Raw genomic sequence first — 11,912 nt, 5'->3', positions numbered from 1 at the left:
AATAATAGTCTAATTTAACCTGACATGGATTTAAGGATTTGGGCAAGTTGTCTTACACAAGAGAACAGGAATGTATGCCCCACAACTTACCATGTAGTTTGAATACTAGATTATATTGCTGTGATATGTTACTCTGGTGCTATGTTTAAGTCCCATCTGAGATTTTGCTATGCTAAAGCCATAATGCTTTAGTGTTTGAGAAAAATTATTACTTACTACTTTACCTGCATTTCTGCATGTTACTTTTTTCACTCTTCACTTTCACAGAATCAGTCATTTAGGTTGGAAAAGACCTTTAAGATCACCAAGTCCAACCTGCCACATTGACCACTAAACACCACATCCCTAAGCACCATGCCTACACCTCTTTTAAATACCTCCAGGGATTGTGACATGAATGATAACCCTTTCAGTGAAGAAATTTTTCCTAATATCAAATGTAAACCTCCCCTGTGCAACTTGAGGCTGTTCCCTCTTGTCCTGCTTAGGAAGAGACTGACACCCACCTCACTACAACCTCCTTTCAAGTAGCTGTAGAGAGTGATAAGGTCCCCCCCTCAGCCTCCTTTTCTTCTCCAGACTAAATAATCCCATAAGACTTGTTCTCTAGACCTGTCACCAGCTTTGTTGCTCTTTGGATGCACTCCAGCACCTCAATGTCTGTCTTGTAGTGAGGGGCCCAAAACTGAACACAGTATTTGAGGTACAGCCCCAACAGTGCCGAGTACAGGGGCACGATCACTTGCCTATTCCTGCTGGTCACACTATTCCTGATACAAGCCAGGATGCCATTGGCCTTCTTGGCCACCTGGGCACACTGCTGGCTCATGTTCAGCCAGCTGTCGACCAACACCCCCAGGTCATTTTCCGCCAGGCAGTTTTCCAGCCACTCTTCCCCAAGCCTGTAGCATTGCATGGGGTTGTTGCGACCCAAGTGCAGGACCCAGCCCTGTTGAACCTCATACAATTGGCCTCAGCCCACCGATCCAGCCTGTCCAGATCCCTCTGCAAAGGCTTCCTACCCTAAAGCAGATCAACACTCCCACCCAATTTGCTGTCATCTGCCAGCTGGATTTAACTCCATTCACCACCACTCTCTGCGCTCGGCCATTCAGCCAGTTCTTTATCCACCAAAGAGTACACCCATCCAAACCATGGGCAGCTACTTTCTCCAGGAGGATACTGTGGGGAACAGTGTCAAAGGCCTTACTAAAGTCCAGGAAGATGATGTCCACAGCCTTTCCCTCATCCACTAGGCGGGTCACCTGGTCATAGAAGGAGATCAGGTTGGTCAAGCAGGACCTGCCTTTCATGAACCCATGCTGGCTGGGCCTACTCATCTGGTTGCCCTGTGTGCGCTGCGTGATGGCACGCAAGATGATCTGCTCCATAATATTCTCTGGCACCGAGGGCAGACTGACAGGCCTGTAGTTTCCCAGATCCTCCTTCTGGCCCTTCTTGTAGATGGGAGTCACATTTGCTAGCCTCCAGTCAACTGGGACCTCCCCGGTTAGCAGGACTGCTGATAAATATTTGAAAGTGGCTCAGTGAGCACTTCTGCCAGCTCCCTCAGTACCCTTGGGTGGATCCCATCTGGCCCCATAAATTTGTATGCGTCTAAGTGGTGCAGCAGGTTGCTAATTATTTCCCCTTGGAGTATGGGGGCTTCATTCTGCTCCCCATCCCTGTCTTCCAGCTCAGGGAGCTGGGTACGCCGAGAACAACTGGTCTGACTATTAAAGACTGAGGCAAAGGCGGCATTAATTACCTCAGCCTTTTTCTCATCCTTTGTCACTATGTTTCCCTCCCGTATCCAGTAAAGGATAGAGATTCTCCCTAGCCCTCCTTTTGTTTTGAATGTATTTATAGAAACATTTTTTATTGTCTTCTATAACAGTAGCCAGATTAAGTTCTAGTTGGGTTTTGGCCCTTCTAATTTTCTCCCTGCGTAACCTCGCAACATCCTTGTAGTCCTCCTGAGTGGCCTGCCCCTTCTCCCAGAGGTCATAAGCTCTTCCCGAGTTCCAGCCAAAGCTCTCTGTTCAGCCAGGCTGGTCTTCTTCCCTGCCAACTCATCTTTTGGCATATGGGGACAGCCTAGTCCTGCTCTTTTAAGATTTCCTTCTTCCAGAATGTCCAGCCTTCCTGGACTCCTTTGCCCTTCAGCGCTGCTTCCCAAGAGACTCTTTCAGCCAGGCTCCTAAACAGACCAGAGTCTGCCCTCTGGAAGCCCAAGGTGGCAGTTCTGCTAACCCCCTCTGTGGGGTTCGCTGCTGTGGAGCAGGGCTTGTAGGCCTTGCTTGACCAAAGTCAGTGATCAAAGGACGCCCTGATGAAAGATTCAAGGACTGTGGAAAAGTACAAAAAGAAGTAAACAAGAACAGAAGCCAAGATTCATAAAGAAATGGGACTGAGTAGTTTGCCAAAAAATGTAATTGGCAAGTAAAGATGTTACTGGGAGGAAGTTATATCCTGTACTAATAAGAAACTAGATATCAAATATAATCAGTAGTTGTCACCATAAATATCAAGTATAATCTGTAGCTGTCACTAGAGAATTGCATGTTTTGATGAGATAATCTTAAAAATAGTATATAAGGTACTGAATCTATGAATAAAGTTTGACATTTGCAGCATTCATATTGTATGCGTATGCTTTGTCCATCTTCACCACGGACATGTCGCAACACCCCTCCATACTTCTCCGAGAATCAAAAACTCTATCATTTCATGATCGCTGTGCCCAAGATGGCCTCTAACCATCACATCTCCCACCAGTCCTTCTCTGTTCACAAACAACAGGTCCAGCAGGGTACCTTCCCTAGTTGACACACTCACCAGCTGCATCAGGATGTTATCGTCCACACACTCCAGGAACCTCCTGGACTGTTTCCTCTCCTCTATATTGTATTTCCAGCAGACATCTGGTAAGTTGAAGTTCCCCACGAGAACAAGGGCTAGCGATTGTGAGACTTCTCCCAGCTGCTTATAAAATAGTCCATCTGTAACATTAGGTAGAGTGGTAGTGTGCACTTCAGCAGTAGCCAGAGTGGCTTAAAAATGTGTTCAGAGTTATTGTTAAATAATTCTGAGAAGTAAGTAGCAAACATAATGCATATGCATGAAAAGCTTCACAAGTAAAGAAAGGTTTCCAGACATTTATTTCTGGAATTGTACACCAGGTATTAAAGTACAACAAATACAAAATAATACTTAAAAAAAAAAATAAATCAGTGTTTATGTACAAGTATTAAAACCAATGCAACAATAGTGACAATTTCTTGAACATCTGGTATTAAAAACACATTCCGATTGTCACTAAATTTGTTGTTATGCACAGGGTACTTACTTCGAATAACTGGAATCTCTGTTTTAAGAGGACTATAACCATACCTACTGTATTTTACAATTAATAGTATTTTCCATCTTCCAATGAAAAATAGGAATAAAAAAAATAGTAACCTTGTCATTATTTTATAAATTACTGTATTTAGTTTCCCCATCCGTAGACAATGTGCTTGTAGTGCTGGGCAAATAGTGTCGCTGTTGGTCAGTTTATCCATTAGTTTACATTCAAAGTTGAAATATTCACTTTGGTTAAATTAAGTAGTATCACTGTGTTCTATTTGATCTGAAGTTTATACAGATTTTGGACCCTAAGTTTTAAAAATTAAAGCCAGTAAACAATTACACAATTCATTGATCTAACAGTACACAATTTAGTATCCTTCAAGTAAATTCAGCAGTTTGACCATGACAAGAGGAAAACTAAACATTTAAAAACCTAGCATGAGAAGATGACATACAAGTAACCAAAGTAAAAGTATTGTTATAATTACAACACCAAATTACACCTCTAAATGAACCGGCTATCCTCTTCAGATTCCCTGTGCATAAAAAGGATACATTTACCAACACTGCAATTCCCCATTATGGATTTTTGGTTTGTTTGTATGAAGAAAAAGTATGGCAGAGGACAAAGAATTCATCACAGTTTGTTATAAGAATTGTGCTTCACCATCAAAGAACCAAGGCAATAAAATTTCTTCATTTGTTTGCAATTCAGTTATCTTCATGCTGACTTTCAAAACACAATTCTTTTAATAAACAGTAACAAGTTCTCCATTTTAAATGTTTAAACTGAGAGAAAAATAATTAAGTCCAGCTTCTAAAAGAAAAATTCAATAAATATCTATTTTACATGGATAAAGTGGTACAAATTTATGAATGTCACATCAAGCATGCACAAAAATGTTACACAAGTAGTCAGAAAATATTGAAATAGATATCTAAAAAGATATGAAGAATTTACATATTTACAAAATCTTGCAAATTATTGCCTCATTTTAACAAGGAATTAAAAGTAAATGACACCAGCTAGCTAGCCAACAGGCTAAATAAGATCAGGATTTAAAAATCTATTAGACTAGCTAGAATTCATTTTTCTCTCATAGTTTTCTGAATTTTGGTCAAAAGTCTTTATTAAATAACTAAAGTGTCCATTCAACTTGCTGGTAACCCAAACCTTAGACAAGTCTCTGTCTACATTAAGAGCCCAGCAATGCATAGATAAATTGAATATATTACTGCATCAGCTAATGAGAATGGGCATGTTCATTTAAGTGCAACTTGTATAAGCAGTCATCTTTGTATAATGATTTTTATACAGACCAGCCACTCACTGTAAACCCATAAACTTGAATGTATAACAATGAAGGATTATGGCCAGTATTTTACAAAATTACATAAAATGTGTTGATTCATAAACAAAAGAAATAAGGTACACAGTTCAGCACAAAACACAGCAACAAGAAGCTGACAACTTGGCTAAAAAGGTCAGAGTACAACACAGGGCCAAGGCTACCCGTTATTTACTGTGTACTTACTAGAATTACATATTTCAGATGTATAAGTTAAGAACCGATTACAAAAGTATCTTTACTTTTGTCCACTGTGCTAAACTAATTTGTTTTAATATGATAAATGTGCTATTGCATAAATGCTTCAAAGCAATCTTCATTACAATGCTGTAAAGAAAACTCCATACACTGCATCCAAAACTCAGGATGTCAATGCAGTTCACAGTATGCATAATAAATTCCCTTTCTAATATTAAAGTCACTACTTTCTAAATACTCAGCATAACCTTGAAGCAACTATTACAAATATCAACAACGCAAGCTTAATCACTTCAATAACAAAAACAAGTTAGTGGCAATTAAATTTGTAATATGAACAGTACAAAGAAAAAGTATGGAGGGAAAGGGGTAACCCTACCGAAGTAATGTTCTCCTGCAAGAATTAGAACAAACATTTGCAAGACAAACTTTGTGGATGGCTAAATTATACTCAGTGTTCAAAATAAAAATTTACTGAAGTGAAATAGTTGCTTTTATGGGAAACATTTTTACTCATCCTTTCCTATTTGACTAAGGTAATGAAGTGCCATTTTTGAGCCAATGACTTGCCAAAACATATAAATTCAATCCACACTGAAGAAAAACTTTCAAATACATACTTCAAGGTTCTACTACTTCTATATAAATTAGATAGTCCCTCAAAACTGTAACTTTTTGAACTGCAGTGCTCCAAACAATTTAAGATGTCTTCCAAAATGTAGACTGTTTAGTGGTAAATCCTAAGCTGCGCAGGCTGTAGCTTTATACATCATCTGCCTTAGGAAAGTTAAGTTACACAAGTATATTAATCTTCAAAGTTGTGAACAAAACCCATCTGAATACAATAGCCTAAAATGCATCTGTTTAAGCCAGTAAGTTTAAAGTACACAGATACCTCTGGCAGCATAATTACTTCTGTGTAAGGTAGCCGTGGCCTATAATTTTGCAACAGCATCCAAGTGTAGGTCTTCATACTTTACTCATGTTAAGTCCCTTGTGCTAGCTTCTACCAAAATGAACTTGCTGTTTTTTAAACTGAAGTGCTCTAGTTTAATATCACATGAGAGAAGGTTCCATTTAAAAAACATCCTTGTATGTTTGTGCAGTTTAAGAAACCCATCCCTGCCTTCATAAGAAAAAAAAAATGCTACATTAAGCAGGGATCAGTACCTGTAAACACTGTTATTACACTGCATCCATTACAGCAAAAGTGACTTAAATTAAAAAGCCACACCAATCAGTTCAGAACTTATGTGCTGGTTTTGAAATGGTGGCCTCTGTCTACAGGCTTTAAAAAAAAAAAAAATTGAAGCAGAACTTAAAGCTGCACCACAAGGTTCTCTTAGTCCCATACTCTGCCAAATATTTCCACATTTATGGACTGAAAAAAGAAATTACTCTTGATAAATCAAGATATAGTTCTATACATAAAAAGACATCACTGATGTCAAAGTTCAAACTTCCAGTGAAAGACTAAGCAAACCTGATAGCTCCTATCAAGTTTACTACTACTGCATAAAGTACCCACTGTTTGTTTAGTTTTCCACAGTCATTCTGAGTGAAGGGCAGTATGTTGGTGAAGAGCATGGGTGTTGATAAAACCATTTGTCTCATTTGCAGATAGACTGCTGAAGTCAGCCACTGAAACAGCCATTTTGGCACTGGTAATATGGTGTGTGTGGTTCTCAAAGTCCACACCAAGGTTATTTACCGAGACATCATTCATGAAAGATTCTGGGACAGCAATTCCCATTTTTAATCTCTTTGCAGGTCTTTCTGTCTCCTCACTGCACATGTTCATTTGTTTTAGATCTGAATGATAAAAGCCAGTCTCAAATAAATTAAAACAATCACTTTCACCATTGCTAGGCAAGTTAAGCAATTCTTCTGTTCCAACAGGCACATGATTAACAGGAGCTCGGGGTAAGCTGTCCATAGGAGGAAAGGCATCATCCAGGCAGTTCACATCTGAAGTGTGGCAGACTGTAGCTACACTGTTTGTCAATGCTGGAAAAAAAGATGAACACAAAATGTAAATGAAATAGTTGTTTATATAGTTACAACAAAAAGGTAGGTTTTTTTTTTCTTTTTTCTTCCTTGATTTACCTGTCAACTCATTGGCAGAGATAGAATTCAGAATGCTTAGCTGTTGATCAGGAATGGTTTCTGATCGAGTATTAGATGTTAAGGCTGAAGAATGTACTGCTCCACCAAGGGCTTCTGCTTCATCTACCAAACGATCCATGTAGTCCCTTAAAGAATATGGCATTCATAATGGGTTATTTAACAGGAAAACAAGGCCTAAAAATGATGACGGATTTAATTTCAGTTGCCACAGCCACTGCAGCATTACACTGCAATAACGGAAGAAAAAACCCCAATCTTCTACATTTACAATTTGCAACAGAAAACATATTCCAAGAACGTTTTACTTACGTAACTCCTGGATGATGGTTATATCTCTTCTTTCCAAATCTTGTTTGCTGAGCAAAGTAATCATAACGTTCTGACTTTTTCCACATGTAATAGAAAGCCACACACTCAGCAACTGTTCTGGTTCTTACCTAAAAGGCGGCAAGAAGAATTGACAAGATTAATGCAAAGAATTATGTTTTGTCATCTCTCTGGTCCCCATATTCCTGCAATATTGTTAGTTTTAAAGTTCTAGTATCTGGAACAAACCAATTAAATCAGGAGACTTGAAGAGAGATCTACAGTTTCAAATTCCTTTACCAAGAGAGTGGTCAAACTCTGGAACAGGCTTCCTAGAGAGGTGGTCAATGCCCCATGCCTGTCAGTGTTTAAGAGGCATTTGGCCAATGCCCTTACTAACATGCTGTAACTTTTGGTTAGCCCTGAAGTGGTCAGGCAGTTGGACTAGATGATCCTTGTAGGTCCCTTCCAACTGAACTGTTCTATTCTATATAAGTATTACATCTGTTCTATTGAATGCATTATTGTTGTTTTTTTTTTTAAATAGATAGAAACTGTATCTACATCTGAAGCATTTCAATTCATAACCTATATAACAATTTTTTTAAACTATAAAGACAGACTCTTAAGATGGAAAAAGCTGAGCAAATCAATGACGTAAGAGAAGTGAAGCAGAAAAGACTTTGGATACTTAGACAAATTCTGGTCCATAGTGACAGATAGATCAACTCACGCACTTTGTTGCATGTTGGAAAAAATGTTTTAAAACTATTCCTTTGTATCTCTGGTGAATTACTGTTTATTGGTAAAGGTCCATTTAAAATTTGAAACTCCCAAATATTTATCATAGGACAGGTTAAACCAAGTGTTGAGTAGGACTATCTGACTGTTGTTGAACAGAAACCACAACCCCATAAAGTTTGCCTGAAACACAACAAAAACTCCAGTCTCCTAAAAAAAACACCCTTGTCATGGTTTAACCCTGGACAGCAACTAAGCACCACACAACTGCTTGCTCACTCCCCCCCAGTGGGATGGGGGGGTAAGGAGTGGAAAGGTAAAAGTGAGAAAACTCCTGGGTTGAGATAGAGACAGTTTAATAATTAAAAAAAAAAATCTTAAAAAAGAGAGAGGAAAATAAAACCCAAGAAAAATAAGCGATGCAAAAGAAAACAATTGCTCACCACCAACAGACTGATGCCCAGCCAGTCCCCAAGCAACGGAAGCCCCTGCCAGCCTTCACCCCCCAGTTTTATTGCTGAGCACAACATCATATGGTATGGGATATCCCTTTGGTCAGCTGGGATTAGCTGTCCCAGCTGTGTCCCCTCCCAACTTCTTGGGCACCCCCAGCCCACTCGCTGGTGGGGTGGTATGAGGAGCAGAAGAGGCCTTAACTCTGTGTAGGCACTGCTCAGCAGTAACTAAAGCATCAGTGTGTTATCAACACTTTTTTCAGCACAAATCCAAAACATAGCCCCATACAAGATAATACGAAGAAGATCAACTCTGTCCCAGCCGCAACCAGTACAAAACCTCAGGGTGATATCAAAACATACAGGAGATGTACAGAAAGTTTGGAAACATCCATATTGTCAACTGTACCAAATGATACGTATATTTGATTAAAAAAAAAAAAAAATCCAATTCCTACTCTTCAGGCACAGAGGAGTCAATCAGATGCAATCCAGATCAAGATCAGAACTCCTCCGTTGGCTAGAAACCAGAGTACTGATGGATGACTACACTTTCTGAAAACACAAAGAGCTAAGTCTGTTTCTGTAGAATTACACATTCCTCATTACAAAAATAATTAAAGATACATTTTTTCCCTTCCCACAGCCATGGTATGGAAATACTACACTTCTAGGAGAGGCAGACATTTAAACTAAATTATAAAATAAATGCATAAATGGAAGTAATGTCAACATTAAGTGGATTTCAGAGATAATATATTGACTCATATTGCAACACCTAGATTTTCCAGACATTGGAGGTAAAATTAACAAAAAAATGCCAAGCTGGTTTTAATATGTGTCCTGGGTTTGGCCAGGACAGGGTTAATTTTCACCGGAATCCAGGAAGGGGCACAGCTGGGTGGGCTGACCCCACCTGGCCAAGCAGAGCAGGGTATTCCATACCATGTGCCGTCATGCTGGGTTCCGGTGGGGGGGAGCTGGGCGGGGGGAACTCACTCGCGGCTCCGGAGGGCTCAGCGGTGGTCCGGTCTGGGAGAGCAGTTCTTTTCTGTGGGCTCTGTTCTGCGGGTTTGTTTTGTGTATTCCCCTTATCTGTATCCTTGTTGTTCCTGTTCCCTTTGTTTGCTGTTCTGTTAAACTGCCCTTATCCCGACCCACTAGTTTCTGCCTGTTTCTTTCCTTTCTCCTCCACACCCCGGTTGGGGGGAGGGGGGGGGAGGGGCAGCCGCGTGGCACTTTTGTTGCCAGCTGCAGCCAAACCAGAACATTAATTTGGCGCCCAAGCGTGGAGCGGGGATAACGGCAGGGCTGAGCAGCATGTGTTAAAACTGCTTTCTTAGATTTTGTTAAATTTTGTTATAGGCATTTATTGTGTTAGTTAAATAGTCGCCGGTAAAAAATGTTTCTGTCTTTGATCAGATGGTTGTGGTTTTTGAATCCGTACTTGCTGTACGTGTTCCCTGTGGTGCTGTTCATTACCTCGGGGAAAAGGATCAGGATTATGATTTTACTGTACCGTATGATGTCGACTTATGACATGATAACATCACTGTGCATGCAATTAGGCTTGTATTTGCATGCGGCACTGCGGTCTTTTCCATACCTCGGATCCTATGTCTTAGAATTTGTTAATAATCAAACCCAATCTGTGGGGAAAACCGGAGAGGATATCTTCCCCCAATCTTTCGACCCCCCCTCTCCTTCAGGCTAGTCCTAACAGCTTTTGAGAATTTCAAATACCCGTGGGATGCTCAGGCCAGCATGCTCCTTTTGTTATGCCTCCTGAATGGGTTGCAGGTCTTGTTTAGGGCTAAACAAGTAAAGAACATCGTGCAGAGACCTGCCCCGGGGCTGGATAGCTCTGAGTGGCTGGGTGCGTGGGACAGCATGGGAAAGTACCTAGGGTAGTGGGCACCCCCGGTGTTTTTTAAACTCACCCCTGAGCAAGTGCAGGATCCGGACAAACTAGTAAAATATCTGCAAAAAGTGTGCTGCCACCCTGGGAACTCCAGAGAGACACAAATCACCGCAATGTGCTGGGGTCTGGCCCGCGCCTACCGAGCTGCCCTGTTCAACACTGTTCAGTGCCCTAAAGGGGAAGGGGGGGGAAACGAAGCGGCAGGCACTGCGGCTGGCGCTGCCCCCCCAGGAGGCCCTGCAGCTCCTCCAGCCCAGCAGGCAGCCACAGCCCCCCTGACCAGCACCACCACTGCCGCTGCCACAGACACAGGGGCAACCCCTGTTGCCCCGGTGGGCACAGCAGCTACTCCAGCCCCAGCTCCAGCAGCAGGCATCGCAGCTGAGCCCAATGACTAACCTGTGCCAGTAGCAGTCGCCCCTGTAAAACTAAAGAAAGACGCAAAGAGAGCAGATGGCTCCGGGAGGGATGACAATGAGCCAGGGTCATCGCGGGACACAGAGATCATCACCCGGTCCCTGTCCCTGGGCGAGCTGCAAGACATGAGGAAAGATTTCAGCCGCCACCCAGGCGAGCACATTGTCACCTGGCTGCTGCGGTGCTGGGATAACGGGGCCAGCAGCTTGGAATTAGAGGGCAAGGAAGCCAAGCAGCTGGGATCCCTAGCCAGGGATGGGGTCATTGACAAGGCCATTGGGAAAAAGGAACAAGTCCTCAGCCTCTGGAGGAGAATTCTCTCAGGGGTGAGGGAGAGGTACCCCTTCAGTGAGGATTTTGTATGCTATCCTGGCAAGTGGACCAATATGGAAAGGGGTATTCAGTACTTGAGGGAATTAGCTGTGCGGGAGCTGGTTTACTATGAACCAGACGATGAGCAGGTACCCACAGACCCAGATGAAGTCCAGTGCACACAATCCATGTGGAGGAAGTTTGTGCGGAGCACACCACCCTCATATGCCAACTCACTGGCAGTTGTAAACTGGAAAGGTAAAGAGGCACCAACAGTGGATGAGGTGGCTGTCAGACTCCGGCAATATGAGGAAAGTCTCTTCCTCCCTTGTCTCAGCTGTGGAGAAACTGGTCCAGGAGGTGCGGCAAATCAAAGAGAATATATCCTACTCCCCACCTGTACGGGCCAGCATCTCAGCTATTAGGAGCAGGCGTTCCTCTGCTCAGGAGAAAGAATACAGAGGCTACAGACCACGGGGCACCCTGTGGTTTTACCTGCGTGACCACGGAGAGGACATGAGGAAGTGGGATGGAAAACCCACCTCAAGTCTAGAGGCACAAGTGCGTGAGTTGTGAGGTAAAACAATCACAAAAGGGGATTCTGTTAGGAAAAATGCTGCTCCAGTTTCCAGCAGCCAGCTCTCCAGACCAGGTAGACAGTTTGATCTTGATTCCGATCCTCTGGAGGGGACCTCCAAGTCATTTTTACAGCAGGTGAGCAGCAAATTCTCTGAG

General features: G+C 42.1%; 1 protein-coding gene across 5 annotated transcripts in view; it reads right to left on the bottom strand.

The window, feature by feature from the left end:
- Nucleotides 1–3,138: 3,138 nt before the first annotated feature.
- The window catches only part of LOC142365657 (mesoderm induction early response protein 3-like), a 32,873-nt gene continuing 24,099 nt past the window's right edge, over nucleotides 3,139–11,912 (bottom strand). For all 5 annotated transcript variants that reach the window (XM_075446672.1, XM_075446668.1, XM_075446669.1 and 2 more), the window contains 3 exons: nucleotides 7,335–7,462; nucleotides 7,005–7,150; nucleotides 3,139–6,905 (listed from right to left, as the gene is read on the bottom strand). In XM_075446672.1, the coding sequence (XP_075302787.1) occupies nucleotides 6,448–6,905; nucleotides 7,005–7,150; nucleotides 7,335–7,462 (732 nt within the window). In that variant the 3' untranslated portion in view covers nucleotides 3,139–6,447. The remainder of the gene's footprint in view (nucleotides 6,906–7,004; nucleotides 7,151–7,334; nucleotides 7,463–11,912) is intronic.

Source organism: Opisthocomus hoazin, chromosome W (genome assembly GCF_030867145.1).
Source record: "Opisthocomus hoazin isolate bOpiHoa1 chromosome W, bOpiHoa1.hap1, whole genome shotgun sequence".
NCBI lineage: Eukaryota > Metazoa > Chordata > Aves > Opisthocomiformes > Opisthocomidae > Opisthocomus > Opisthocomus hoazin.
This window is presented reverse-complemented; position numbering and strand designations above follow the sequence as displayed.